General features: G+C 42.4%; 1 protein-coding gene across 1 annotated transcript in view; it reads right to left on the bottom strand.

Moving 5' to 3' along the window:
• ZDHHC17 (zinc finger, DHHC-type containing 17) overlaps positions 1 to 4,857 on the bottom strand; it is a 91,738-nt gene extending 86,881 nt beyond the window's left edge. The window contains exon 1 of the mRNA XM_015406662.1: positions 4,795 to 4,857. Within this exon, the coding sequence (XP_015262148.1) occupies positions 4,795 to 4,857 (63 nt within the window). The remainder of the gene's footprint in view (positions 1 to 4,794) is intronic.
• Between the last annotated feature and the right edge of the window lie 22,226 nt (positions 4,858 to 27,083).

The raw sequence follows: 27,083 nt of genomic DNA, 5'->3' as shown, positions 1-27,083 counted from the left end.
TTACCCTCCCTCTTCTCCTGCCTCCTCCTGGCTGAATGAGGGCCGGAAGTGGGGCGGCCGGTAGCAGGGCGTCGTCATGTGCCCCGCCCCCTCGTACCTCACCCGTGGGAACTGCGTTCCCCCGCGTTCCCCCCCGAAATGACCTCTGCATACATCCAGTTAATTGAAACACTTTTTTAAAAAAAATCCATAGTTATGAATATTCACAACACAGAGTTAAATCTTACATGTAGGTCACTTTAGGAGTTGCTCAATTTTGCTCTGCTTGTTTTTAACAGATTTAATTCTCCACAGAATTTCTACATTTCTGAAGTCTCAAGATACTAGTATGCAAATAAAAATAAGTAGTAGTAATAATCTGAACTATTTTGTTTTCTTTGCAAATTTTAGGTATCTTCTTTCTGCTTTTCCACTTGCTTTCTTCGCCTGAGTCCCATCTACTGCCTACCAGAAAAGCCTTTGTAGTTACTTTGTAACTGTAAGAATGGAACAGATACAGATTACAGATACAGAGCCTTGGCACAGAGGATTTATCCTCTGGTTAACATCTGAACTGAACAGAGTTGCTGTCAGTTCTAGCCCGCGCTGGTGTGAACTACCAGCCTTGTCCCCAGCTCGCCGTCCACCCAGCGGTTTGAAAGCTTCGGCGAGTAGATAAAATGGGTACCACTCCTTAGAGAGGGTGGGCACACTAAACCCCCGCAAGGGAGGTGTTAGCCGGCAAATGGAATGTCCAGCTCGTAAGTTCGTAAGCCTGGAAAAAAGACCTCTTCGGCATTAAGAAACCTGTGATGGGCCAATCCGGCCAGGCGGTGGCAGTGCGGCGCTACAACTCAAAAAGCAGCCCAGGAAGAACCAACGTCATCAAGCCAAGCCGAAGTGAATGCTGTCCGGAACACATCTGAAGCTTTCAGCTGAACAAAATCCCCGTCGGCTGCAAATGTGTGCGATTTAAAGAATTATATGTTGTCCTCCCTTACCCCTATGAAATTGTTAGTCCCTTGTGTGAAACCTGTGTAACTGTAAATTGCTCAGAGCCAGCAGCTCTGCCGGATTGAGCGATCAATAAATCGAAAGGTATTATTATTATTATTATTATTATTATTATTATTATTATTATTATTATTATTACCTATATATCTGCCAGCTCCTATCCACTCTGAAAACAAAGGTTATATCTCAAACGTATGTTTAAAAAAGATGAAGACATATTCCATAACCCTTATATTAGAAATAACAGAGAAGTCTTTCAATAACAGAAATTTTTGCCCACAATATAATAGAGACCCAGATACAACTACAGCTATAAATCTGTAGTCTTGAGATTCAATGACCATGCATAGAAGCATCTCAACACACTCATATGTTGGAAATCTCTATTCCTCTCTTTTACTAATGGAATTCAAAGGCAGTAATTTTAGGATAGGAAAATGAACATGAAGGTATCATGCCATATTCTTTAGTCAAATGCTGAGCTCTTGGTGAAAGATTGGAGAAAGGTCAGAAATATGGTGTAAAGTCTTCTAGCTTTTCAGAAGTATTGTGGCAGTACAAAGGTCTGGAGAGAAGGAAAGTCCAAATTTATTACATCCTACGCTAAATGTTTACTTTCCATCCCATTGTACCTTTACAATGCCAAAAACGTTCTAAAAAACAAGAAGACCTGGCACAGAACCTCCAACCTGTTCTCATCGTTCAACAAATAGTCAGTATTGGTCCTTAACCCCCACTCCAAATGGAACTTTTAGGAAGTGTTTAATTTCTAAAAATAAGAAGTCCTGAAGCCTAAATCTGCTAGATGCTGCAATAATTAATTAATTTTATACCTTGCCCTATCCCAAAAAATGTGCTCAGGGTGGCTCACAACATAAAATCAACAAAAATAAAAACAGTAAAACAATAAATAGCAATAGCAGATAAAAATGAAACCTATGCCTTATAAAGTAATTACCCTAAGAAATTCCAGTGCCCATGCAATATCCAGGACAGCAGGGCACTGGAAAAAGGTCATGTACAGTGCCATTTATTAGAAATGGTACAGCACAGGGCAAAACTACATTTTACATCCACCATGGTACCACCACAGGGCCTTCCTATAGGATGTGAGCCATGAGGTCCCCATGCAAACTCAATTCAGAAGCACCACAGAAGCACCCAATTCAGATCTAGACCATGGTTCAGAAGGAGACAGTGCTCCTACCTCTCCCATTCCACTGTTCTTGCCCAAAATAGTTTGGGGGCATTATTTATCCTGTGGGGTGACTGCACATACAAGCATTCAGTGCACATGCACCACACTGATGGAGCAAGTAACACCCCCGGAGACTATTTTCAGTTGGGCAAAAGCTGTCATATGGCTGCAAGTTCCCAGTGCGATCGCATGGTAGATGTAATGTATAGTTTCACTCAGTGAAACTAAGTATTCATTGCAATGCCTTTGACATGTCACTAAAAGCATAATCCTATTCACAGTTACACACTTCTAAGACCACTGGATCCATGGGCGTCATGAGGGTGTAACTCTGTTTAGGACCACACTGTAATTCTCAGCCTTCCCCCACCATCCCAATCTGTGGTATGTTGTTAAAAATATTGACTCTCTTTGCACTACGTTAAGGATTAGTAAAAAAATGTACGAGAAACGCTTTTGACATTTCATTTTTATCATGTGATATGAATGCGCTAGTTCTAACCCCAAATGCATGGGGTCAAAGACGTACTGTAAATAGTAAGGGAAATGCATTCTGCACATGCCATACTAATAACTGATGTCCTCTAATACTGAATTCTGGCACGAAGACCACCAAATTCAAAGATTTTAGAACTGAGCCCTTTTGAGCCTACTTCAAACTAAGTGCAGTGCCTTACAACCTTTTAGCAATGATCATATGTTCCTAACACAAACATTGTTGTTGTTCAGTCGCACAGTTGAGTCCGACTCTTCGCGACCCCATGGACCAGATCACGCCAGGCTGATACAAACATACTTATTGATTATTTCTGTTAAAGTAAAATAATTGACCAGTTAGGGATTTATGCTTTTTCATTCTTCCACATACATCTTGATGAGCATTATCTTTTTAGGCAGCAACAAGACCAAATGCATGGTATTGTCCCTACCTTAACCTTGAGAATTCTTGCCACTATTATACTTTCCCCACAATATGTTTGTGTAAAATTTAACTGCATGATTATCACTGAAATGACTATAAAAGGGATAAACGTTACCAATTTAAGATACTGTCTCAGACAAAAACTTTATGAGAAAAAATACCATCTGCTCAGTCAAAAAAAGAAAATAAAAGCTGAACACCCTGATTATTTGATTCCCATCCCCCCATAAATGAACTTAAGCATGCTCCTTCATAACAGTATGACAATTAAAAACATACCTACATTGTCCTCCAAGGTATTTACTATATTCTTCAAATAACTCGGGGGAGGGGGGGGGGGGGGGGGGAGATGGTTACATTTTGATGACTAAAATTAACCAAACTTTCAAAGTCAGCTCTTATAAAGAAATTTTCCAGATTCTCTCTCTACACTACCACTATCTGTGTGGGCGAAAAGAATCTCTTAACTCCGTTGTATTGAAAGGGATAGAGTGATCATTTCTGGTATGAAGTGAGACATCACTTGCCTTCAAGGTGTTGGAAACACTGGAAATAATCTTGGGGAGGGGGGGTCAAGATTGTTTTAAAATTGTAGCATGCACAGATGCTGTCAACATTATGTGGGGGAGTCACTGAAATGTAAGAAATCTCTCCCCACTGGCAATCCATGGAGGAAGCAGGGGGCACCTGAGAAGTATCAATACCATTTTTCCTGGCATTAAAAATATGAGCAGTTAACTTGAGGATAAAGAGATAAGGCATATTTTGCAACAAGCACAGTTAGCAACTGGCTGGGAAATAATGATTTATGCAAAATGGGCAAAGATTGCAATTCAATGCAACCATTCAAGGAAATGTGTTTTTCTAGGGATATCCATTAATCCCTAAATAAATGTATATCTGACCAATGTGTAAGCCACAGTAGGCCCCAACATCTTCAACATCAAACTAGCAGATCAATAACCCCACAAGACAAGAGAGTGCTTTCGAATTCCAGGTCTTGAACCACTTCACCTAGCAGGCAGATAATTGCAATGTACAAAACGCCCAATCTATAAAGTAGCTTGGGGTGCCATAAACTGTGCAACTACCTGCTTCTGCAGTACAGAGGATTCAAGGTTTTAGCAAGCCGTGAGTGATGGCGCTTAACAGAAACACGTGTGTCACAGTGGTACTTCCCCAGAGGGTCGAGTTTCAGGATCAGGCAGCTGAAGGTGTAGAAAACAGCAACAAGGATGCCACTACCCCCGTCCAAATGAACACAAGGCATTCAGAGTCCTTCACTCATGGAGAGGCTTAAGTAAGGAAGAGACAGAGGCAGAAATTGCCCAGACTGACCCTCCCCCCAGATTCCCGCTATACATCTATATCTCTCTGTCTAGCTCTCTCTATATACACACAAACACACTCTCACCACCCGGTCTTCCCCGTCTTACAGGACTTCATCCTCGTTTCCCATAACCCAGCGAAGCACATTCTCCGTCGCGTACCCTTCCCAGCAATCTTCCCTGCGCCTCCGGGCCAACCTCCACCCCCGCCCCGAGAAGGAGTGCCAAGGGCGGAGGTGGCAACGGCCGCTATCGCCTCCAACCCTTCCCCGCCCTCCACCTTCCCAGTTCCTCCCGTCCTTCCCTAACAGGACAGCAAGGAGAGAACGGAAAGCAAGGGGGGGTGGGCTCACCTCAGGGTGCAGGATAGGGACACAGCCCGCTTCCTTCTCGTACTCATCCAGAGGCGCCGCCATCTTGGTGCGAACGCGCCGCCCGCTGCATGCTGGGTAACGCGCTCCTTCGCGACCTCTCGCTACGCTGGAAGGGGGAGAGCGGAGGGGCCACCGGAGCCAGTTAGTGACAGGAAGACGGGGAAAGGGGAAGGCTCTTGGACGCCGCAGAAGTTCGGATCTTTGCTCAGTTGGGACAGCTAGCTGTTATCCCGCCTGCCCTTCCCGCAGAGCAGCTCGCCCAGACCTCTGTTATCTCAGCTGGGCGCTACAGATCCCCATGGACTGTGACATTATTCATACGCGCACACATGCACGTGTTTGTACGCTGTGTGTTTTCGAATAATATAGTGGCTTACTCCGTTAACCAAGCTACTGTGTCCTCCACTCCCAAAGGCTATTGTAGGGTGGGAAACGGTGCAAAGAAGATGCAAAGAAACGATAAATGGATTGGGGTACCTTCCGAAAAAAGAAACATCTAAACCGTCCTCCACCAGGGGAAAGGAAGGTGGCTAAAGGGGGAACATGATGATCAACATTTGAAAAATGCTCTTTTCTTTCTTTTTTGCATCTCGCTCTCAACACTTCAGCATTTGGATCACTCAATACAATTGTTGGCAATACATTCTGGACACAAAATATTTATGGGATTCACTGCCACCCTATGGAAAGGATGTGGTGATGGCCAATGTTCCCTCTAAGCTGTGGGGTCTTGTGAGCAAAAATTCCACTTTGTGAGCTACTGGCATTAAAGTTGTGAGCAAGCAATTTGGCCACTGCATAACTTAGTTTGCCCTGGAGCCCTCCTTCCTGAGCTAAGACAAAAACGTGTGAGCTGGAGGCTAAAAAAACTGTGAGCTAGCTCACACTGACTCAGCTTAGAGGGAACACTGGTGATAGCCATTGATTTAAAGTAAATACTTAATATGTTTGTATCCTGCTTTTCCATTGTAAGATTTTCCAAGCCGTTTTCATTTTAAAATACAATGTGACCTGCAAAGAGATTAGACAAATTTATGATTGATAGGTCTGTTAGTGACTATTAGCTACCACAATATCAAAATGAAATTTCATCTTTCAGGGTTTTTCAGTGGTTGCAATGAGCAATAAGGGAGTAGGCCCATTGCCTTCATGAGCTGCTGCTGAACTTCCTAGAATCCTCAGGCTAGTTACTATGGTAAGCTCTTGGAACTGTATGGACCTGAGCTGAAATCCAGCAAGGCTCTTCATATCTTCCATAAATATAGAGGAAATTGCTGTATATTGGTATTACTGCTTTCAGAACAACTCCCAGAAGCCCTCTAGAAAGGAAAGGCTCAGGTCTTGTGACCATAACTGGAGAAGGGGTTAGTTGTTCTGTTAGTTGGCTGTTATGTTCCAATAAATACTGTTCTTATGACCACTACCGCCTCCAGCACTGATCTTTCCCCTCCCTAAAGACATAAGATGATGTCAGAAGTCAGCACCTTTGCAAGCATCATATACACAGTACAGTGAGTACTCAATAAAATAAACTGAGACCTGACAGTTTTGCCAGCAAACTGCATTCTCTCCCATGGAGGGCTGCGCACTACCACCCTATTCCTGACTGGGAACCTTGCTGAAAACTGGAGAAGGCAAGAACAGTGTTTTTTGCCTGTATCTGACAGTCTCTGGAGTAGCCACCAAGCAGGCCCGTAGCTACGTTGGGGCATCTTGGGGCTAGGCCCCATGACTTACAAGCCAGGCCCCATGACTTCCCATTCAGCCCAGGGGCCCTGAGCTGGGGAAGGAGCCAGGTATTCCTTTAATTTGATTAGCCAGTGCCCCCTAAGAAATTTAAATGCCCCCCAACTTTAAACATCCTGTACCGGTTTACTTCAAGACGGATCAAAAATGGCTTCAAACCGGCTGAAATTTGGTAATGTGAAATTCCTCAGTATAATTTACATCTGGTTTTAGTAAATGTTTAGATACTTACAGAACAATCCTCATTCACAGAATATGACGAAGGACTCCCTAACCATGCTGCATGAGAAAAGAAATGGGAAGAGGAATGGAGGAGTGAGGCGCCAGTACTAGGAGACAACATTAGGGCATGACCGTGGCTTCTGTGTCTTGTTTGTTGGCCCTCAAGGGTAACTTTTTGCTTTCTGCATTAGATAGGATGCTATACCAAATGGACCATTGATTTTGAGCCCACAGGGTTCTTCTTCTTATTTTATTTATTTATTTATTTATTTATTCAATTTCTATACCGCTCAATCCCAGAGGCTCTGAGCGGTTTACATAGGCATATATTATACTTCCTAGCTAGGGCCACAGTGTATATATATATATGGGGGAGGTGAGTGCCTACCAAGCACCCAGCTGGCTTGTTCTTTCTTTCTTCCTGTGGCTTCGTGGTGGGTTCTATCCCGGCACGGCTCCGCAGCGGCTCCTCCTAGGTTGGCTCCACAGTCCATGACTTGTGCGACGACTGCTGCACCGGCCCCTGTCCGATTGGCTCCGGCCATGCTGCGTCGCCACGTCTCTGGACCAGTCTCCGCCCGGACCGTCTGCAGCTTGATGTCGGTTTCACCGGCATGTTCTTCCTGCCGGATCGCCGCCGCCGCCTGCCGCCACCACAGTTCCTCTTCACCGCTTTTGCGCTGGAAGGCGGGTGCCCCCCTGCACCTAAGGCAGGTACCCATTTATCTACTTGCTAGGCTTTCGAACCGCTGGGTAGGTAGGAGCTAGGACATGGGTCGGGAGCTCACCCCGACCGCGGTGGGACTCTAACAGCCTAAGGCTGGATGGATTACTTTTTGCAGGCGTTTTACTGCCTGAGCCACCGCTCCTTATGTTCACGTGCACAAGCTTGGCAACAAGCTCGGTCAGTGCACATTTTCACTATGCAACAATTCAATTTACTATCAGAATGCAGTCATAATGATTGATGCCAATAAAATTTAAAATGAAACATATTGTAACATTTTAGCATCTGACATTTTGAAGTGTAAGCTGAAATAAAAGAATAGAAGGAATATTCTGTATATGTTCAAGCAGAAAATTCTTCTGAGGCTCATTTTTAATATGTGTGTGACAGTTTTATTGCCTAGCAGTATCACAACTCAACCTTACTTTCAAAGTAGTGGTGATTTCATGAAGAGGAAATTTTAATTTCAAACACTGAATATTCAAAATAATGTTCAGATATTTTTAAATGAAAAACAACTTCTTCCCAACTGCTCTGAGGTGACCTGAATACAAAACACCCTTTTTATAGAGCTCATTTCCTTTTGCATACTAATGGCCTCACTTTTGTAGAGTTTACTGGAGGAGAAGCAGAACTATGCAGTACTGTTCTGAGAATATAGATGCTTACAAAGAATTATTTCAACCATTAGCTAAGAATGATTAATTACTTAAGTAAATTAATCACATTATCTATATTATACCAGTGCAGAGTTATTTCCTTCTAACTTAGTCTATTGAAGTAAATGGCTTTAGAGGGAGTAACCCTGGTTAGGATTGCACTCTTAGTTGCTCCGTATATGTGGTGTTAATGTGTGATGTGATGTGCTTTTTGGAACCAACTTGCTTCTTCCTCAGATGATGGTGATGGTGATGATTTGTTTCATGTCTATACCGCCCATAGCCGAAGCTCTCTGAGTGGTTTAGATCATCTCTTCCACAACTTAACAGCCAACTCTCTTTTCTCTACTTTTTTGGAGTAGGAAATGCTTTGAAAGAGCCTAGGAGTCATTGTGCAGGGAGCACAAATTTAAACTGCCTCCATCACAGAATCTCCAAACATTTCATGATTTGATCCAGTCCTCATGGCAACCCCTTTGTTGTGGCCCCTAGGATCTGTTCTCAAAATCCCAAAAATCTCACCAGTTCAACAAGGATCTCTGCTATACAAAGAGAAGCACCCAGGAGTTCTGTTTCTGCACATTTAGAATAAAGTATTTTTCTGTCCCAAAGTTTGTTTGTTAACCATACCTAGCCTTCTTTTTTTCTTTTTTTTTGGAGATTCTCCCTGCAAATAATTAGAAATAAAATGATAACAAGAAATAACCATAATTTTAAAAATGGTATCACTGTGCCTCTAAATACATCACCATCACTCCATAGAGCTGTGCATATATTTCAATGTTAAGGGGGGGGGGGATGAAAGTATTTCACTTAGGTTGATACATATGTTCAAGAAACTATTTAAATGGTAATGATTATTACCAATGCACAACAGTTCTTAGCTGTCAGGGTTTTATTATTTAAAATAAAGACACAGCGACTACACAAGTGACTGTAAAGTAGCTCTTAAAACATTCCACAGCAGTCATACTTGATTAAGTTAGACAAGTGGTTAAGTTCATTGAGCGGGGGTGGGGGGGAACTTATTTTAACTTAAGTGTACGGAAATAACAAATTTCACTCTAAAAGTACAATTAGAGGGGGGGGGGAATCTTGGGTTTCTCAATTCATTTTAATGGATTTTCAAAGCTGGTCCCAACAGATCTGAGGGAATAGTATAAGCACCATCTGATATTTGTACAGTTGATTTTGTTATACCTCTATTGTTTTGTGCTTTGACTTAAGAGACAGGGTGTGTGAATCCTACACCATATTGAGGTTAAGATAAATATTTATATAACAAAGATCCGGCTTTGAGGGTACAGCAAGGTCTTTCAGGACACGCTCTTGCCAGAGAGCGCACATTAGTGTCCAGACTACAGGATATCAAATCACAGTTACACTATAGGGAACTAAATCAAGTTGCTATATCACATCTAAACCGGGAAAACATATACTCACACCTGTACAAACTCAGTCAGACTCTAAGCAATTCATAGTCACAAGTTCGGCACGATACTAAACAGAAATATGAAGATATGCTTGGTAAATATTAAAGGCTTGAACAACCCCATCAAAAGAAAGAGAGTGCTACAACATCTGAAGAGGAGGCGACCAGACCTCTTATTTATTCAAGAAACTCATCTGAGACCTTCTCAGGTTCCTCTGATCAAAAGTCCACTATATCCGATTCAACTTCAAGCACACGGATCCTCCAAATCAAGGGGAGCGGCCATTTTAGTAAGGAAAAACATTAATTACTACACAGAGGATACGATAAAAGATCCTTTAGGCAGATTCATCTTTCTTAGGGGTATTCTAGAAGGGACCAAAATCACCCTAGCTTCCATATATGCTCCCAACAAAAGGCAAATCCCATTCCTAGATGCAACCCTAGCAGAACTGTCTCAGTTCCAAGTTGGCGAATTGATAATAGGTGCAGATCTAAACCTGATAGCTGACGATAAACTCGATAGAAAAGGGAAAACCATCAAGACAAAACCTAATTCACCTAGAACTAATAAAATAAAACTGCTCTTAGAGAAATACCACTTGGGGGACACATGGAGGAATCTTCACCCCCACGAGAAAGACTTCACATACTACTCGCCTCTTCATGGAACTTTTACAAGAATAGACTACGTTTTGACCTCAGAACCATTGATAGCTAGAATATCCTCAATCGAAATTAAACCCCGCCACCTCACAGATCACACAGGGCTGGAGGGAGTCATAGACCTTAGTCCACAAACAAAGCCAGTCTGTAATTGGGCCCTTGACAGGAACATTTTATTAAACACAAAAGCCCGAGACAAAATAGAGAAGGAGTTGGAGAATTTTTTTGTAGAAAACGTCTCGGGTGAAACCTCATTGGCTCTTATATGGGACACTATGAAGGCGGTGGCACGAGGTTCCATAATAGCTACAACATCTGCAATCTAAAAAGAAAGGAATCAGGGAAAAAAAGAAATAATAGATAGAATTACACAACTTGAATAGAGTCATAAACGTACAGGAAGCAAACGGACTTACCGTAAACTCATTGCAGAACGTAAAATCCTGGAATGTATGGAAACTACACAGATACAAAGAAACGACATATCTAAAACAGAAGATGTGGCAGAAATCACCAAAAAAACTTGCGGATCCTGGCCTGGAGAGTGAAGGAGAAAAGGAAATCAACGTTCATAGGTACGATTATGAACGGTGAAGGATATCAAGTGCATTCAGCTAAAGATATAGCGGATGTCTTAGTGGATTATTACATAAAGTTGTATGGCAGTAAGCACCCGGACACGAACAATATTGAAGCTTACTTAAACGCAATACCCTCCTTGCCTGTTCTCTCACAAGAGCACAAAGAGCAAATGGAGTCTTTAATCACTCTGAAGGAATTATTGGATACCATCAAAAACTCCAAAAATAACAAGGCCGCAGGACCAGACGGTTTACCGGCGGAATTTTATAAAACTTTTAATACAACTCTGTTAACCCACTTACTGAACACCTGTAATGACATCCTGAAAAATGGAATAGTGCCTGAATCCTGGTCAGACTCAGCAATAGTGGTGATCCATAAAGAAAACAGAGACCCAAAAAACCCAGCCTCGTACAGACCGATTTCCTTGCTAAACCATGACAATAAGATCTTCACCTCCATCCTAGCCAACAGACTTAAATCATTTGTCGCACAATATATTAACCCGGACCAAACAGGATTCGTCCCATATAGGCAGATATCAGACAATATTCGCAGGTCATTGAATGTTATCGTCCATGGGAAGAGAGCTAAAGAAGAGTCAATGATTCTGGCGCTTGACTTTGAAAAAGCGTTTGATTCGGTAGAGACAAATTATATACTGGAACTCCTAAGGAAACTCGGGTTCGGGCAAATCTTCATAAGAGGAGTACAAGCTGTCTATAAAAACAACAGGTCAAAAGTTAGGGTAAACAATGATAACTCAAGATATTTCAACATCTCCAGAGGGACTAGACAAGGTTGCCCCCTGTCCCCGTTAATCTTTGCACTTTCCGTCGAACCCCTAGCAGAATACCTGAGGACTGAACAAATCTTCAAGGAAATCAACATCAGGGGACAGGGACTTCCGGTCTGTGGCTCGGCGATGGCGGACGCTTTCCCCTACCTCTGGGGAAGCAATTCATGCGCCAGTGGATTGGAGGGGTGACACCCCCAGGTGAGCCTTGCGATAGGCTCCAGGCTGGGGGTGCTGGGGGGGCGACCTCTTTGATGGCGTAATGCCGGAGAATTGAGGCGCTCCTCTGGCCCCAATTGGTCCGTCCACTGTGCGGCTCAGTTTTATACCGAGCATAGCTGACACCAACTGGGACAAGCAGAGAAGATCAGCGAATTTGCAAAGCTACAAGAGGTCTATGTATAGACTGGCAATGATCCAGAGAAAGAGCCAAGCGGAAAAGTTTTAAAAGTGAGTTCCCCCCCAATGGAAAGCAGCATCAGGCGGAAACCCCAGACGTAAACAAACGAACTGTGTTGTATAAACAGAGGGGGGGAGGAGAAAAGAAATGGTGAGGTGTGTAAGAGACTTAGCTGTGTTGGCGAGGAAAAACGGGCGCTTTTGAAGAAGGGTGAAAACGGTCCTTCTAGTGTAAACAAAGTTGAAAATGGCCGGCACGCGAGGAAGGATGGGCAAAACAACAGGGCGAGGTGGTCAAAGTCCGAGAGCGGAAGAGATGGGTGACGTGTTCTCCATGTTATCGGAACTGCTCAAGCCGATCAATGAGAGGCTCGGTGGTATTAACCAACAGATGACTGCTTCAAACCAAAGCCTGGCAAAGCAGCAGCAGCAGATTGCTGAGCTAACCAAGAAATCGATACAAACAGAAAAAAAACTAAAAGAGACTGTACACGACACCAAGAAAGTTAAAAAGAAAATAGGTCTGTTGGAACAGAGACAAGACCTTCAGGAAAGAAGATTGCTGAACTTACAAATGAAGAAAGCGAATAAGACACTCAGGTTCCAGGGTATTGCTGAATCGCAAGGAGAAAACTTGAAAAAGATGATGGCAGAGCTCATCGCACCGGCGGTGGGGGCATCAGCGGCAGAATCAGAATCAGAAATTGAGGTGACTTATCGGTCATACTCAAAATATATAAAGCGAAATAACCTGCCGGGTGAAATTGTCGTCAAGTTTCTCCGAAGACAGACCAGGGATGAAATCCTTAAAGCAGCAGCGGCAAATCCCCTGAAGCTGGGAGAAACAGTCATCAGGGTCCTAAAGGACACTCTGTTTGAGGTTTGCCAGAAAAGGAAAGCGTATAAAGAACTGATTTCGATCCTGCAGACCAATCAAATTCTGTACTCATGGAACTTTCCTGAAGGTGTCGTGTTTAAATACAGAGACAAAAGGGAAAACATCGACTCGGTTCTAAAGGCTGAAGAATGGATGAAACGGCACTTCGGACCGATGGAAGAGGAACAACAGGAAAGAGAAGGCGGGGGAGGCTCTGCAGAGAAAGACATGGACGAAGACCAAGGTGCAGCGGGAGGTGTTCCGGTCAGAGAAACATACGATCTGCGGCTTAGAGGACCAAAGTAACTCTTTATATTACAAGATCTCGCAAACAAAGAAGATGATGAAAGAGACTCGATGCACACTTGAAAAGTTGGACTGAATACTAATATGAACTAACTAATTCTCTGAGTAATTGATTTAAATGAAAAGTTTAAGTTTTAAAATTAACTGAATACTAACTGTTAAAGATCTTCCCTCTTGGGCTTTTAGTTATAGTGTGGGTTTAATTTACTGTCCTTTCACCCTGGGGTACTTTTTCCCTCCCCTTTTTTTTCTGTTAGTTTGTAGGTGTAACAAAAAAGTAATAAAGCTACCCTGACTTCAGGGGATTAATAAAAAAAAAACATCAGGGGACAGGAACACAGGGTCAGCTTGTACGCAGACGATCTCACGCTTTATATATCTAATCCAGCCCAGTCCATCGCTGCAATAAAAAGTGCACTGTCCAAATTTTCTATGGTGTCTGGCCTACAGACGAATCTTTCAAAATCAGAAGTATATCCAATCAAGATCTCTACTCAGTCGGAATCGGTTATCAAAGCGTCCTTGGATTTTAAGTGGATCACAGAATGTTGGAGATATTTAGGAGTATTGGTGCCCCTTAATCTTAAGGACTTGGCAAAACATAAGAACATAAGAGACGCCAATGTTGAATCAGGCCAAAGGCCCATCCAGTCCAACACTCTGTGTCACACAGTGGCCAGAAATACCAGTGCCATCAGGAGGTCCAGCAGTGGGGCCAGGACATTAGAAGCCCTCCCACTGTTGACCCCCCCCCCAAGCACCAAGAAGACAGAGCATCACTTGCCCCAGAGCCCCTAGCTATACCTTGTGGCTAATAGCCACTGATGGACCTCTGCTCCATATGCTTATCTAATTCCCTTTTGAAGCCGTCCATGCTTGTAGCACCCACCACTTCCTGTGGCAGTGAATTCCATGTGTTAATCACTCTTTGGGTGAAGAAGTACTTCCTTTTATCCGTTCTAACCCGACCGCTCTGCAGTTTCATGGAGTGCCCACGAGTTCTTGTATTGTGAGAAAGGGAGAAAAGTACCTCTTTCTTTACCTGCTCTTTCCCATGCATAATCTTATAAACCTCGATCATGTCACCCCTCAGTCGTCTTTTCTCCAAGCTAAAGAGCCCTAAGCGCTTTAACCTTTCCTCATAGGGAAAGTGTTCCAACCCTTTTATCATTCGAGTTGCCCTTTTCTGCACTTTTTCCAAAGCTATAATATCCTTTTTAAGGTGTGGTGCCCAGAACTGCACACAGTATTCCAAATGAGGTCTCACCATTGATTTATATAGGGGCATTATTATATTGGCTGATCTGTTTTCAATACCCTTCCTAATAATCCCCAGCATAGCATTGGCCTTCTTTATTGCAGTCACACACTGTCTCGACATTTTCAGTGAGTTATCCACTACAACTCCAAGATCTCTCTCTTGCTCAGTCTCTGCCAGTTCAGACCCCATCAATGTGTATTTATATTTAGGATTTTTGGCTCCAATGTGCATCACCTTGCACTTGGCCACATTGAACCCCATTTGCCATGTTGACGCCCACTCGCCCATCCTTGACAGATCCCCTTGGAGTGCCTCACAATCCTCACTGGTTTTCACCACCCTGAACAACTTTGTATCATCCGCAAATTTAGCCACTTCACTGCTTACTCCCATCTCCAAATCATTAATGAACAAGTTAAAAAGCAGTGGACCAAGTACTGATCCCTGCGGTACCCCACTGCTTACCACCCTCCACTGAGAAAATTGCCCACCTACACTCACTCTCTGTTTTCTATGAACTAGCCAGTTTTTGATCCATAAAAGGACTTGTCCTTCTATCCCATGATTTTTGAGCTTACTTAGGAGCCTTTGATGAGGAACTTTATCAAAAGCTTTCTGGAAGTCAAGGTAAATAATATCTATTGGATCCCCCTTGTCCACATGTTTGTTCACCCCCTCAAAGAACACTAACAGGTTAGTGAGACAAGATCTTCCCTTACAGAAACCGTGCTGAGTCTGCCTCAATAGGTTTTGTTCATCTATGTGCCTACTAATTCTTTCCTTAATAATGGTTTCCACCAATTTACCCGGTATCGACGTCAGACTGACTGGCCTGTAATTTCCCGGATCTCCTCTGGAACCCTTTTTAAAGATGGGAGTGACATTAGCTACCTTCCAATCCTCAGGAATGGAGGCAGATTTTAAGGAAAGATTACATATCTTTGTCAGGAGATCTACAAGTTCACATTTGAGTTCTTTCAGAACTCTCGGATGTATGCCATCTGGGCCTGGTGATTTTTCAGTTTTTAAGTTGTCTATCAGTTTTAGGACCTCCTCTCTCGTCACCTCAATCTGACTCAGGTCTTTCAACACCCCTCCTGAAATCAGTGGTTCTGGAGTGGGCAAGCACTTCTCATCTTCCACAGTGAAGACGGAGGCAAAAAATGCATTTAGCTTCTCAGCCATTTCCCTATCATCCTTCAATACTCCTTTTACCCCTTGGTCGTCCAAGGGCCCCACTGCCTCCCTGGCTGGTTTCCTGTTTCTAATGTATTTGAAGAAAGTTTTATTGTTGGTTTTTACGTTTTTTGCTATATGCTCCTCATATTCCCTTTTTGCCTGCCTGACCTCAGACTTGCATTTTATTTGCCATAGCCTGTGTTCCGTTTTATCAGCCTCACTGTGACTAGCTTTCCACTGCTTAAAGGAATTCTTTTTACTTTTTACAGCCTCCATTACTCTGTTTGTTAACCATGCAGGCTTTTTCCTATACCTGTTTGTGCCTTTCCTAACCTGCGGAATATATATTTTTTGAGCTTCTAGGATCGTAGTTTTAAATAGATCCCAAGCTTCCCCAATTGTTTTGACCCTTTCTACTTTTCCTTTCAGTTTCCTCCCCACGTGTCCCCTCATATCAGAGAAATTACCCCTTTTAAAGTTAAAAATGGTTGTGTGAGTCTTTTTGGCCAATTCTCTATTTGTACAAATGATGAACTCAACAACATTATGATCACTGTTTCCAAGCGGTGCAATCACTTTTACATCTCTCACCAGGTCTTGAGTGTTACTTAGGACCAAATCAAGGATCGCCTCTCCCCTGGTAGGTTCCGTGACCATCTGCTCCATAGCACAGTCATTTAGAGTGTCTAGAAACTCAATCTCTTTTTCCCGGCTAGAACACATATTGACCCAATCAATGTGTGGGTAGTTAAAATCACCTATTATTACACAGTGTTTTTGTCTAGTTGCTATCTTTAAGGCATTCATCATTTTATAATCCTCCTCTATCTTTTGATCTGGTGGGCGATAACAAACTCCCAGTGTTAAGTTTCCTTTTGGCCCCCCTATTTCAACCCATAGAACTTCCAGAAGCGAATCCAATTCACTTAGCCTCTCAATCTTTCTAGACTTTATACCCTCTCTGACATACAGAGCTACCCCACCTCCAACCCTTCCCCCCCTATCCTTCCGATATAATATATAACCGGGAATCACTGTGTCCCACTGATTTTCCTCATCCCACCAAGTTTCAGAAATACCCACAATGTCTATTTTTCCCTCCGACACCAAGCACTCCAACTCCCCGATTTTACCTCGGACACTTCTAGCATTTGTATAGAAACAGCTGTAATTTCCCTTACAAGTTAAGCCTGCATCCTTCCTCTTGCTATCTCGAGTCGTTGTCCGGCAGTCCATGTCACCAGCCATGGCCTCTGTGGACAATTTCAATCCACCTCCCTGTAGAAAAGCAACCGGTACCCCCTCACCTCTCTCAGATGAGCCAACCCGAACCAGAGACTTTTCATCTCCTGTCGGCTTTCCCCCAATATTCAGTTTAAAAGCTGCTCTGCCACCTTTTTGATTTTAAGTGCCAGCAGCCTGGTTCCTTCTCGGGACAAGTGGAGACCGTCTCGCCTGTACAGCTCCCTCTTGTTCCAAAAAGTATCCCAGTGCCTAACAAACCTGAACCCTTCCCCCCTACACCATCGTCTCATCCACGCATTGAGACTCCTGATCTCTGCCTGTCTCTCCGGCCCTGCGCGTGGAACAGGTAACACTTCTGAGAAGGCTACCTTGGAGGTCCTGGACCTAAGTTTCCTGCCCAGCATCCTAAATTTCTCCTCCAGGACCTCACGACTGCATTTCCCCACATCGTTGGTGCCGACATGCACCACGACCACTGGCTCCTCCCCAGCACTATCTACCAGCCTATCTAAAACACGCGTAATGTCCGCTACCTTCGCACCAGGCAGGCAAGTCACCATACGGTCAGTACGCGGGTTCGCCACCCAGCTGTCTACCTGCCTAAGGATCGAATCACCCACTACCAAGAGCCCCCCTCCCACCCTGCTCAGGGATGGTTCCTTGGTGCAAAAGGAGAGCCGCTCACCAGCTGGGGAAGAGGTCCCTTCTGAGGGCACATTCCCCTTATCCTCAGCATGGTGCCCTGTTTCCCCTAGACCCTCATGCTCCCTGACAGCAGCGGGGCTGCCAGATCCAGAGTGGGACGTAGCTAACAAGTCCCCGAGAGTCTTTTCTGTGTGCCTAGCTGACTGTCTCTGCTTCTCCAGGTCAGCCACCTTGGCCTCAAGGGAGCACACACGTTCCCTGAGAACCAGGAGCTCCTTGCACCGAGGACACACCCAAGACTTCTGCCCAGTGGGCAGATAGTCATACATGTGACACTCCGTGCAAAACACTGGATAGCCCCCAACCCCCTGCTGGCATTCTGGCTTCATAATTCTTTTAAAATAAGTAAATATAATCCTCCTTTTAAAATCCTTGGTATTTATGTGGTTTTCCTTATCGAAGTCAAATTACTTTACGGGAAAGACAAAGAGCCTAGGGCCTTGTCTTTCTGGCTCTTTTTGGGCTTCTTACAGAGCCCCTCGTCTAAGAGTCCCTAGGCGAACTCGTGCCAGAGGCTCGTGCCTCTGGCAAGGTGCTTTCTTAAATACTGAATTACAGTCAATCCCAGTCAAACAATGTCCATTCCTCTCCCTCTCTCAATCAGCCAGGACTCTGCAACAACTCTAAGCGCTTCCACACACTGCTAAACACAGTTTTCCCACACAATATCCTCAGCTGAATTCCCTCAGCTGAAAGCAAGTAAAAAAAAACCACTCACCCCTCTAGCAGCTCTCTCTCCTGCTCCTGCTCAGAGCTTAGCTGGATTATATGAAACAACTAAACAGAAAGTCCGTGTGTGATTGCTAACAGCTAGTTGGCAAGGTCAAGTCGATACATTGAATGTCTATATCCACACATTAATGAGCAGACAGCTGCAGAAATGCTATATTTTCTAATGATGTTATGAAGATGTTTTGTCTTGGCATAGAGAGAAAAGGCAGGGGGCGTGCCTTAAATGAAAGACAACACTTTGCAAAGAGTAATTTCGTCTAAGCTTTTTCAATTGTCTTCTGAAAGGTTTGTATGTTTAAAATGCTGGGGGTGTGTGGATTCTTAGGGGGTTCAACTTGGGTCCTTTTATATATACAGCTCTTTAGATATATAGCTGGGACAACCTATTTTTTTTTAGGTGACGACCCAGCCTTCCACACACATTTCCGTAGTGTGGGAGCTCTTAGAGCTATTAAATAAGTTTGAAATTGATTTTACATTTCATTTATTGCTGACATCTCATTGATTGGGGTTACAATTAATTAATTGTTTGTACTTCATTGATTGGGATTGAAATTAATTAATTGTAATTCATTGATTGGAGTTGAAATTGGTTAATTATTTGTAATTATTTGAGTGAGGTCAAGTTTAATTAATTGTTTGCACCTCAGAGACTGTTTATTCACTGCTTTGACTAATTGTACTACACTGATTGTTTCACATTCTGAATCAAATTTAGCATTAAAAGGTAAAGGTAAAGGTTCCCTTGCTCGAAAGCCAGTCAAATCCGACTCTAGGGTTGCAGTGCTCATCTCCGTTTCAAAGCCGAAGAGCCAGCGCTGTCCGAAGATGTTTCCGTGGTCATGTGGCCGGCATGACTAAACACCAAGGCGCACGGAACGCTGTTACCTTCCCACTGAAGTGGTACCTATTTATCTACTTGCAATTTCTTGCTTTCGAACTGCTAGGTTGGCAGGAGCTGGAACTAGAGACGGGAGCTCACTCCATCATGCAGCACCTGCGTCTCGAACTGCTGAACTACCGACCTTCCACAGCCTGCAGTTCAGCGTCTTAACCACTTGAGCATAGGAACATTTTAAAGCTAATCAATTCACAGTAAGGTAGTTCGCTGTTCAGAGTTCCAATAATATTACCTTAGCAACAAGTGTTGAAGTAGAGAGACACAAGCCAAAGAGATTTTATACAAGGAAAGACAGAACAAAATTTTACAGGTCTTATCACCATTTTATTTCTGAACAAGCTTCTTGACTGGAAGCACTATAGACCTATTGTGATAAAGATTAATTCTATTGGTAGTTCACTGTAGATTTATAGTGCCATCTAGTGGCAACAAGTGAAAGAAGACCGGATAGATCTTAAACACACAGTAAACATGACAGCCAGGTATAGAAATCTTACAGAGGAAATACAAACAATACTTTTTTCATAGAGAAGGGTAGGTGAACTTGTGTTACACATAGGTACACAAACAAAAGATAACTTAAGTTTTAAATTTGCAAACATTGCAAGGACTTTTAGACTGAGACAAACTTCTGGAAACTAAGACTTCTTGTCAGATCTGTACTTTGACACACTCCGTGTTTAGAGTCTTTATACCACTATTCTCAAAGTGACATAATGGCAGCTAGCACTAAAATTATCTTATCGAATGTTCGAGGCTTACACAACACTATAAAAAGAAAACACATTATTTCCACTATTCTAAAACAAAACCCAGCTGTTCTTCTGTTGCAGGAGACACACCTCAGAAAGACAGACACCACTGTATTCAAATCAGTTAAATTTCAATCTCAATATCTTGCCTCAGGAAATTCAAAGTCTTGAGGAGTGGCAATTCTTATTGCTCAACATGCCTGCTTCACATTTACCTCTAAGACACAGGACTCGGACGGCAGATACATCTTTATTAAAGGAAAACTTGAGGAGCGTTCAGTCACTTTAGCCTCTATATATGCTCCAAATAAAGGACAAATAGGCTTTATCAGAGAGACTCTGGAGAAATTAACACAATTTGCTGAAGGAGACATAATCATAGGTGGGGAACTCAACATTATTACTGACAATACCCTTGATAGATCACAACATAACCCCACTGATAGAAAATCTAAATGGAGGTACACTAATCTAGCTTCAATATTGACAGACCATAATCTGCTAGATGCCTGGCGTATAACGCATCCATCTGCTGGAGACTACACATATTTTTCGGTGATACATAATGTGCACACTAGGATCGATTTCATTTTAATTTCACCAAACCTGTTGGATAGGGTATTAGACACATCCATTGTCCTGTCCCAGTGGTTGGACCATGCGTGCACCAAATGCATGATTTTGCAGGCAGACCAAACAAAATCGCAGAGACAGTGGGCTTTAAACACGTTTTTATTGGAAAATCCAGAATTTAGGAAGGGAATAGAACAAGACATTAAGTTATACTTTCAAGAAAATGACACAAATGAGGTTTCCCCAACCACATGTTGGGATGCTCTGAAGCCTGTATTGTGGGGTAGACTCATTTCTAAGGCTTCTTTCCTAAAAAGACAAAGGCAACAGGCAGAAACAGACCTTCTGGAAAAAATTAAATATTTAGAGCAAAAACACAAAGAAATTGGCTCTAAGCAGGTTCTAAAACAACTAACACTAGAAAGAAAAGCCCTCAGCATGCTGGAAATATCTAAAATTAAAGAACACCTAATTTTTACAAAGCAAAAGTATTGGGTAAAGTCGCCTAGGTCACTAAATCTTTTAGCACACAAGGCTAAAGAACTTAAAACGTCCAAACAAATTAAGGCCTTAAAAACTACAAAAGGAGACGTAGTCACGAAGAACACAGATATATTAGAGGTTTTGGAGGAATACTATAAAGGGCTATATAAATCAACACCTGTGAGTACTGATATCCTCTGCGAGACTATGGTCGGGTTCCCTATACATACCAAATTAGAAGATACTCATAGGCTGGTCATGGAAGAACCTGTAACAGAGAAAGAAATTTTAGACACCATAAAATTACTGAAAAACAAAAAAGCCCCAGGACTGGATGGCTTCCCATCCGAGTTTTATAAAGTATTTGCGACACAGCTCTCTGAACCACTAATGAAAACATTCAATCACATTTTAGACACAGGTACTATCCCCACATCTTGGAAACAGGTGACCACAGTAGTCATACCTAAGAAGGGAGGTGATTTGACAAGTCCTAAGTCATACAGACCTATTTCGTTATTGAACCAAGACATGAAAATATTCACATCAATTTTGGCCAAGAGAATGAACACCTTTATTTCACAATATATACATACCGACCAGGTAGGCTTTATATCCCATAGAGATCTTGTGGATAACACCTTGAAAATGTTAAGTCTCCTCAAGCACAGCACTGAACTTAAAAAACCCATGCCCCTTCTCTCTTTAGACATAGAGAAGGCCTTCGATACGGTGGAATTCTCATATCTCTTTAAGGTACTCAAAAACATGTGTTTTGGCCCCAAATTAATACAAGCTATAGAAGGTCTGTACGCGAATCCAACCACCAATATTAAGTCCAATGGGTCACTATCAGCCAGGATAAACCTTAAAAGAGGCACAAGACAAGGGTGCCCGTTGTCACCATTATTGTTCGCCATGGCGATTGCTGAACCATCAAATTGAAGGTAACAAAATCAGGAATACGGAATATAAAATTTCAATGTTTGCAGATGATATGTTGATTTATGTTACTAATCCTCTGCAGTCAATACCTACGTTACTGCGCACATTAACATCGTTTGGAGAGATATCAGGGTTGCGCATTAATCATTCCAAATCACAAATACTCCCAATTCATATTCCTGAAACGGTTCAATCCCTTCTCAAACAACAGTTTCAATTTAGTTGGGTCTCTGATTGCTTAACCTATCTGGGAATAAAAATCCCATTAGACTTGTCTAAACTAATGCATCACAACCACAACATAACGTACAAGGAAATTCACAATACTATCTCCAAATGGGGAAAACTAAACCTAACCTGGCTTGACAAATTTAATTTGATAAAATTGTTTCTTTTACCAAAATTCTTATTTCTGTTTAGAACTATCCCCATTGCTATCCCAATGTCAACACTTAAAAAATGGCAAGGTTCTTTATTGAAATTTTTGTGGAGGGGACGCAAAGCCAGGATCGGATTCCACATTCTGGTGGCGGCTACAAGCATGGACGGCTTCAAAAGGGAATTAGATAAGCATATGGAGCAGAGGTCCATCAGTGGCTATTAGCCACAAGGTATAGATAGGGGCTCTGGGGCAAGTGATGCTGTGTCTTCTTGGTGCTTGGGGGGGTCAACAGTGGGAGGGCTTCTAATGTCCTGGCCCCACTGGTGGACCTCCTGATGGCACTGGTATTTCTGGCCACTGTGTGACACAGAGTGTTGGACGGGATGGACCTTTGGCCTGATCCAACACTGGCGTCTCTTATGTTTTTATGTTCTTAACCTTGATCCCAAGGAGGATTTGGATTTCCTGACTTAACGACATACCATAAAGCAACTCTCCTGGCAAATATCATTAAAACACAACACTCAACATCTCAGCCTGACTGGGTCAAATTAAGCTCTGATCTTATCTATCCACACTCGATAGGCCACATGCTTTGGGATAAGAAAATTAATCCTGCAGCTACTAAATCACTTAATGAATTCCTGACACCTATGTTCAACTTATGGAAAACAAATTTTACTTACCTGAGGTGTTGAGGTACTCCACTTTTACACATCAAACATGGTTTGCGGAGATGTGCGATCCCACCCTTCTCAACACGTGGAAAGCAGCAGGGCTTTCACGCTTTTGTGATGTTGCGTCTAAAAAGGGTCTGTTTCAGAAAAACGAAATTGGGAAAGCTTTAGGGAAAACAATACCATGGTTTCTATATCTGAAATTGCAACATGCTACAAGTCAAATCAAACTTACATCCATACTGTCTCAACCGCACACAGAATTAGAAATGATATTGAAATTATACGACTCACATAATACAGGCTTAATCTCGGCCACCTACCAGCTCTTACTAAAAGACAGAAATCCAAAACCGATGTCATATCAGTTATCATGGCAAAAAGACTGCACAGACACCCTGGATGATGATGTTTGGTCCATGATTTGGAACCCACATAGGAGATTCCCCCGCTCAATACCATTGGAGCTGCAGCAGTTCAAAATATTAACGAGGTGGTATCTCTCCCCTCAAAGAATGGAAGGAATGTCAGCAGATTGGCACCTTCGCACACTGCTGGTGGCAGTGTGAGAAGATCCAGGGCTTTTGGAAAGAGGTACAGAGGTTAGTTAAGCACATTATCAACATAGACATGCCACTATGTCCGGAAGGGCTTTTTCTAGACTACTGGCCACCAAATATAGAAAATCATGTACACAAAAATACCTTGGATGTGATGGTCTATGCTGCCAGGACCTCCATTGCTACATGTTGGAAGGACACAAAGTCGCCCGGAACACTGATTTGGTACAAGAAGTTATGGGATCAATTTTTGATGGAGTGTGTCACCTGCAAACTGAACAACGCCGCTCTTTGGCCGATCTCCACTAAATTCATGGAAAAGTGGAATCCCATTCTGGACTTTCTCACTAAAGAAGAATTTGTTCCCACATTTTGGTCTCAGTATCATGAATGGTTGTAAATACTAAGCTTCTCTATAGGTTTAATCTACACATTAGGAGTATAACAAAGATTAGCCTGGCCACCCACAGGTTTTGGCTAGGATGTCTCTCTAAGATACATGGAACTCTGAAACACCAAGTTATTACATACTCACAAGATTGATGTTTGGTTACTCTGATTTCTACTGCACATAGTTTGCAGATGTTGAATCTTTGTACATGTTTTACACCTTTACATGATAAGTTAGCATACTGTTTATGTTCGATGTTCTGTATTTAATGTCAAATTATAAGGTTTATTGATTATACTTTGTGAAAAATTCAATAAAATATTAATAACAAAAAAGAAGGTGATCAATGAAACCAAACCACACCCATCACTTCTTTTGAGCTGCCCTCCTCAAATTGTGGTTGCCCAGACAGCAGGTTGGCTTGCTTGCGTGGTGAGTTGGCCTAGATTCGCTGTTCCTATTCTCCCATTGTGAGACCTGCAAATAGCTGACACCATTATAGTCATATTATACTCAGTTGTTGGAGAATATGGCTTCATTCATATTAACTAGTTTTGCACTTCCAGGAGGAGTGGGGAAACTAAAAATATCTTATAGTTGATATGTAATAGTATTTATTTAGATGCAAGTTTCAATATAAGTACCCAAAGCAGTACCACAGCATACATATTCACCAATATCTTCTCCTTTTCCCTATTTAATGTTGAGTTTCAAAGACCAGCTCAAAGAGTTAGATCTTACAAGCTCTAATCCTGAGGAATCAAGATGTGTATGATAAACCCCATCTACAAAGCTACAATTTTGTTTTCAGTTTGAGAAATTCAGTTTTCAACTTACATACATGACGCCTGATTTTTGTAGTTGTTTTCTTAATGATTGGTGAAGAAAAAGTCTTAGACTCAATATTACTGTATGTTGTTGGAAGACATTCAAGGTGTTTAAGGCTATGTACATTTGTTTGAAAGTTAATTTTTAATTTGAAAATTATGTACTATGTACATTTGTTTAAAAATTATTCCCATTTAAATGAATAGGATTTACTTCTGAGTACAACTTAAAAAGTGTAGAGCATGTTCACACTTACGAAACTACCTTAAACTAACGAAGACCATTTGCCCATCAAGGACAGTATTGTCTTCAAGATGACTTTCACAACTCATTCTACCTTATCATTTGCATCAGTGCTTAGTTCTTATGGCCCTTTCTTACACGCCCAGGGAAATGCTGATCGCCACTTTGGGGTCTGGAAGCAATTTTTCTTCAGGCCACTTTGGTCAGGGATCCTGGAGTTTTTTTGTCATCTTCTGGGCATGGAACAGGTGTCACTGGGGGAAGAGGTATTTATGAATTTCCTGCATTGTGCAGGGGGTTGGACTAGATGACCCTGGAGGTCCCTTCCAACTCTATGGTTCCTTGATTCTATGATTCTATGATCCTTCTGAGGGAGATCCCAATGATTGACTGAGTGACCTTTAGCATGCCAAACAGATACTCTACTACTGAGCTACAACCCCTTACTCTTCATCAACAGTAAATTTCATAGAACCCAATTAAACCCTTCTGAAATCAATAGGAGGTTGGTGTGCACAGAACAACAGCCTAAATCTTACTGCAACAGTATATAAGGACTTTCAATTTCTACAAAGGCTAAATGCCATATGGTGTGGTGTATGTTTAGTAGTTACTTGTCAAAGGTTCAAGACTTGGAAACAAATGAGAACCTCCTACACAGGAACTTCTTCGACTTGCACATTAATTGAACAAATTTAGAGCCATGTACTACTGCAGAAACAAAGTCAGAGAGCACAGCAGAATGTCCTGCTCCATCTTTCTTTTCCCAGAAAAACTTTGCTGCTGTTTTAGAAGAGAGCTGGATAAACTCCTGGCATGAGCCAGGTACAAATGTGCCAAGAGAGACAAGCCTCTCCAGGGTGCTTAGAAGCTATTTAAAATCACATTAATTGAGTCCCAGATAGAATATATCCCTTAGGTTAGGAAAGGTATCACCAAGGCTAAACAGATGCCTGTGTGATTAATGACCCAAGTCAAAGAAGCCATAAAAGACAAAAATTCCTCTTTTTGAAAGTGGAAGTTTTACCACATCCAGGTGAGCACAGGATCTGGGAGCACATGATCCGGCAAAGCAGTGTAACGTAACAATTACTCAATAAAAAAAGAGAATTCGAGGAGCTGATTTTTCACTGTGGAAAATGTAGCACACTTATCCATGCCAGAGTTGCTGTTTTCAGGATGGGTGTCTGAAGAACTGAGTCAGGTTGAGGGGACTGAGAGTCAAACTATATGATACTTTTTCTCATGCCTTTGCATGGGTCTTCAGTTGTTCCCCACAGCCACCAAGCAGATGTGGGGAACTGCTTCAGCAAAAAACAACAACAAATGAGTTTGGAATGGCACCATAGAGGGAAGAAGGGCTCCTGTCTCTCCCCCAAGCAGCGTTCTCATGTGAAAACTGCACTAGGGGAAGTTATTTTGCCAGTTTTGCTGCTCCACATGTATGGCTACATGGAGCAGCAAAGTTGGTGAAATAATACCTCATAGTATGAGTTTGCCACAAGAAAACTGTGGCTGGGAGAGGAGCTCTCCCCCCCTCCCGCCCCGGTGCTGTTATGAGCCTGTTCAGACTCTCTCTTTTTTAGAAGCAGTTCCCCACAGCTGCTATGAGGCTGTGGGGAATGCTTGAAAATGTGCAAATGCATCAGAAAAAGTATCTTCTAGTTTGGCTCAGAAAGATGAAGTTCTACGACTACTAGGAAAATTTAAAATATTATGTCTTTAGCTTCTGATGGCATAATCAGGAGGGTTCTTAAACATGTTGTTAGCCTTCTAACCAGTATATGTACTTCCAGAAGACTGGAAAGTATGCAGCAGATGTTGAAGTATTTTTTTTTTAAAGTGCTCCAGAGGGGATCCAGGAAATTGTAGGCCAGTTAGCCTTTAATCTTATTAAAGGTTGAATTATTAAGTGCATTGTTATGTATTGGGACAGAAACATTCCAGGACTGTTCTCCCAGAGAGGGGCTGAGCTTGGAGCCCAAGAACAATAGCCCAC

The sequence above is a fragment of the Gekko japonicus genome, unplaced genomic scaffold (assembly GCF_001447785.1).
Source record: "Gekko japonicus isolate JY-2015 unplaced genomic scaffold, Gekko_japonicus_V1.1 scaffold188, whole genome shotgun sequence".
NCBI lineage: Eukaryota > Metazoa > Chordata > Lepidosauria > Squamata > Gekkonidae > Gekko > Gekko japonicus.
This window is presented reverse-complemented; position numbering and strand designations above follow the sequence as displayed.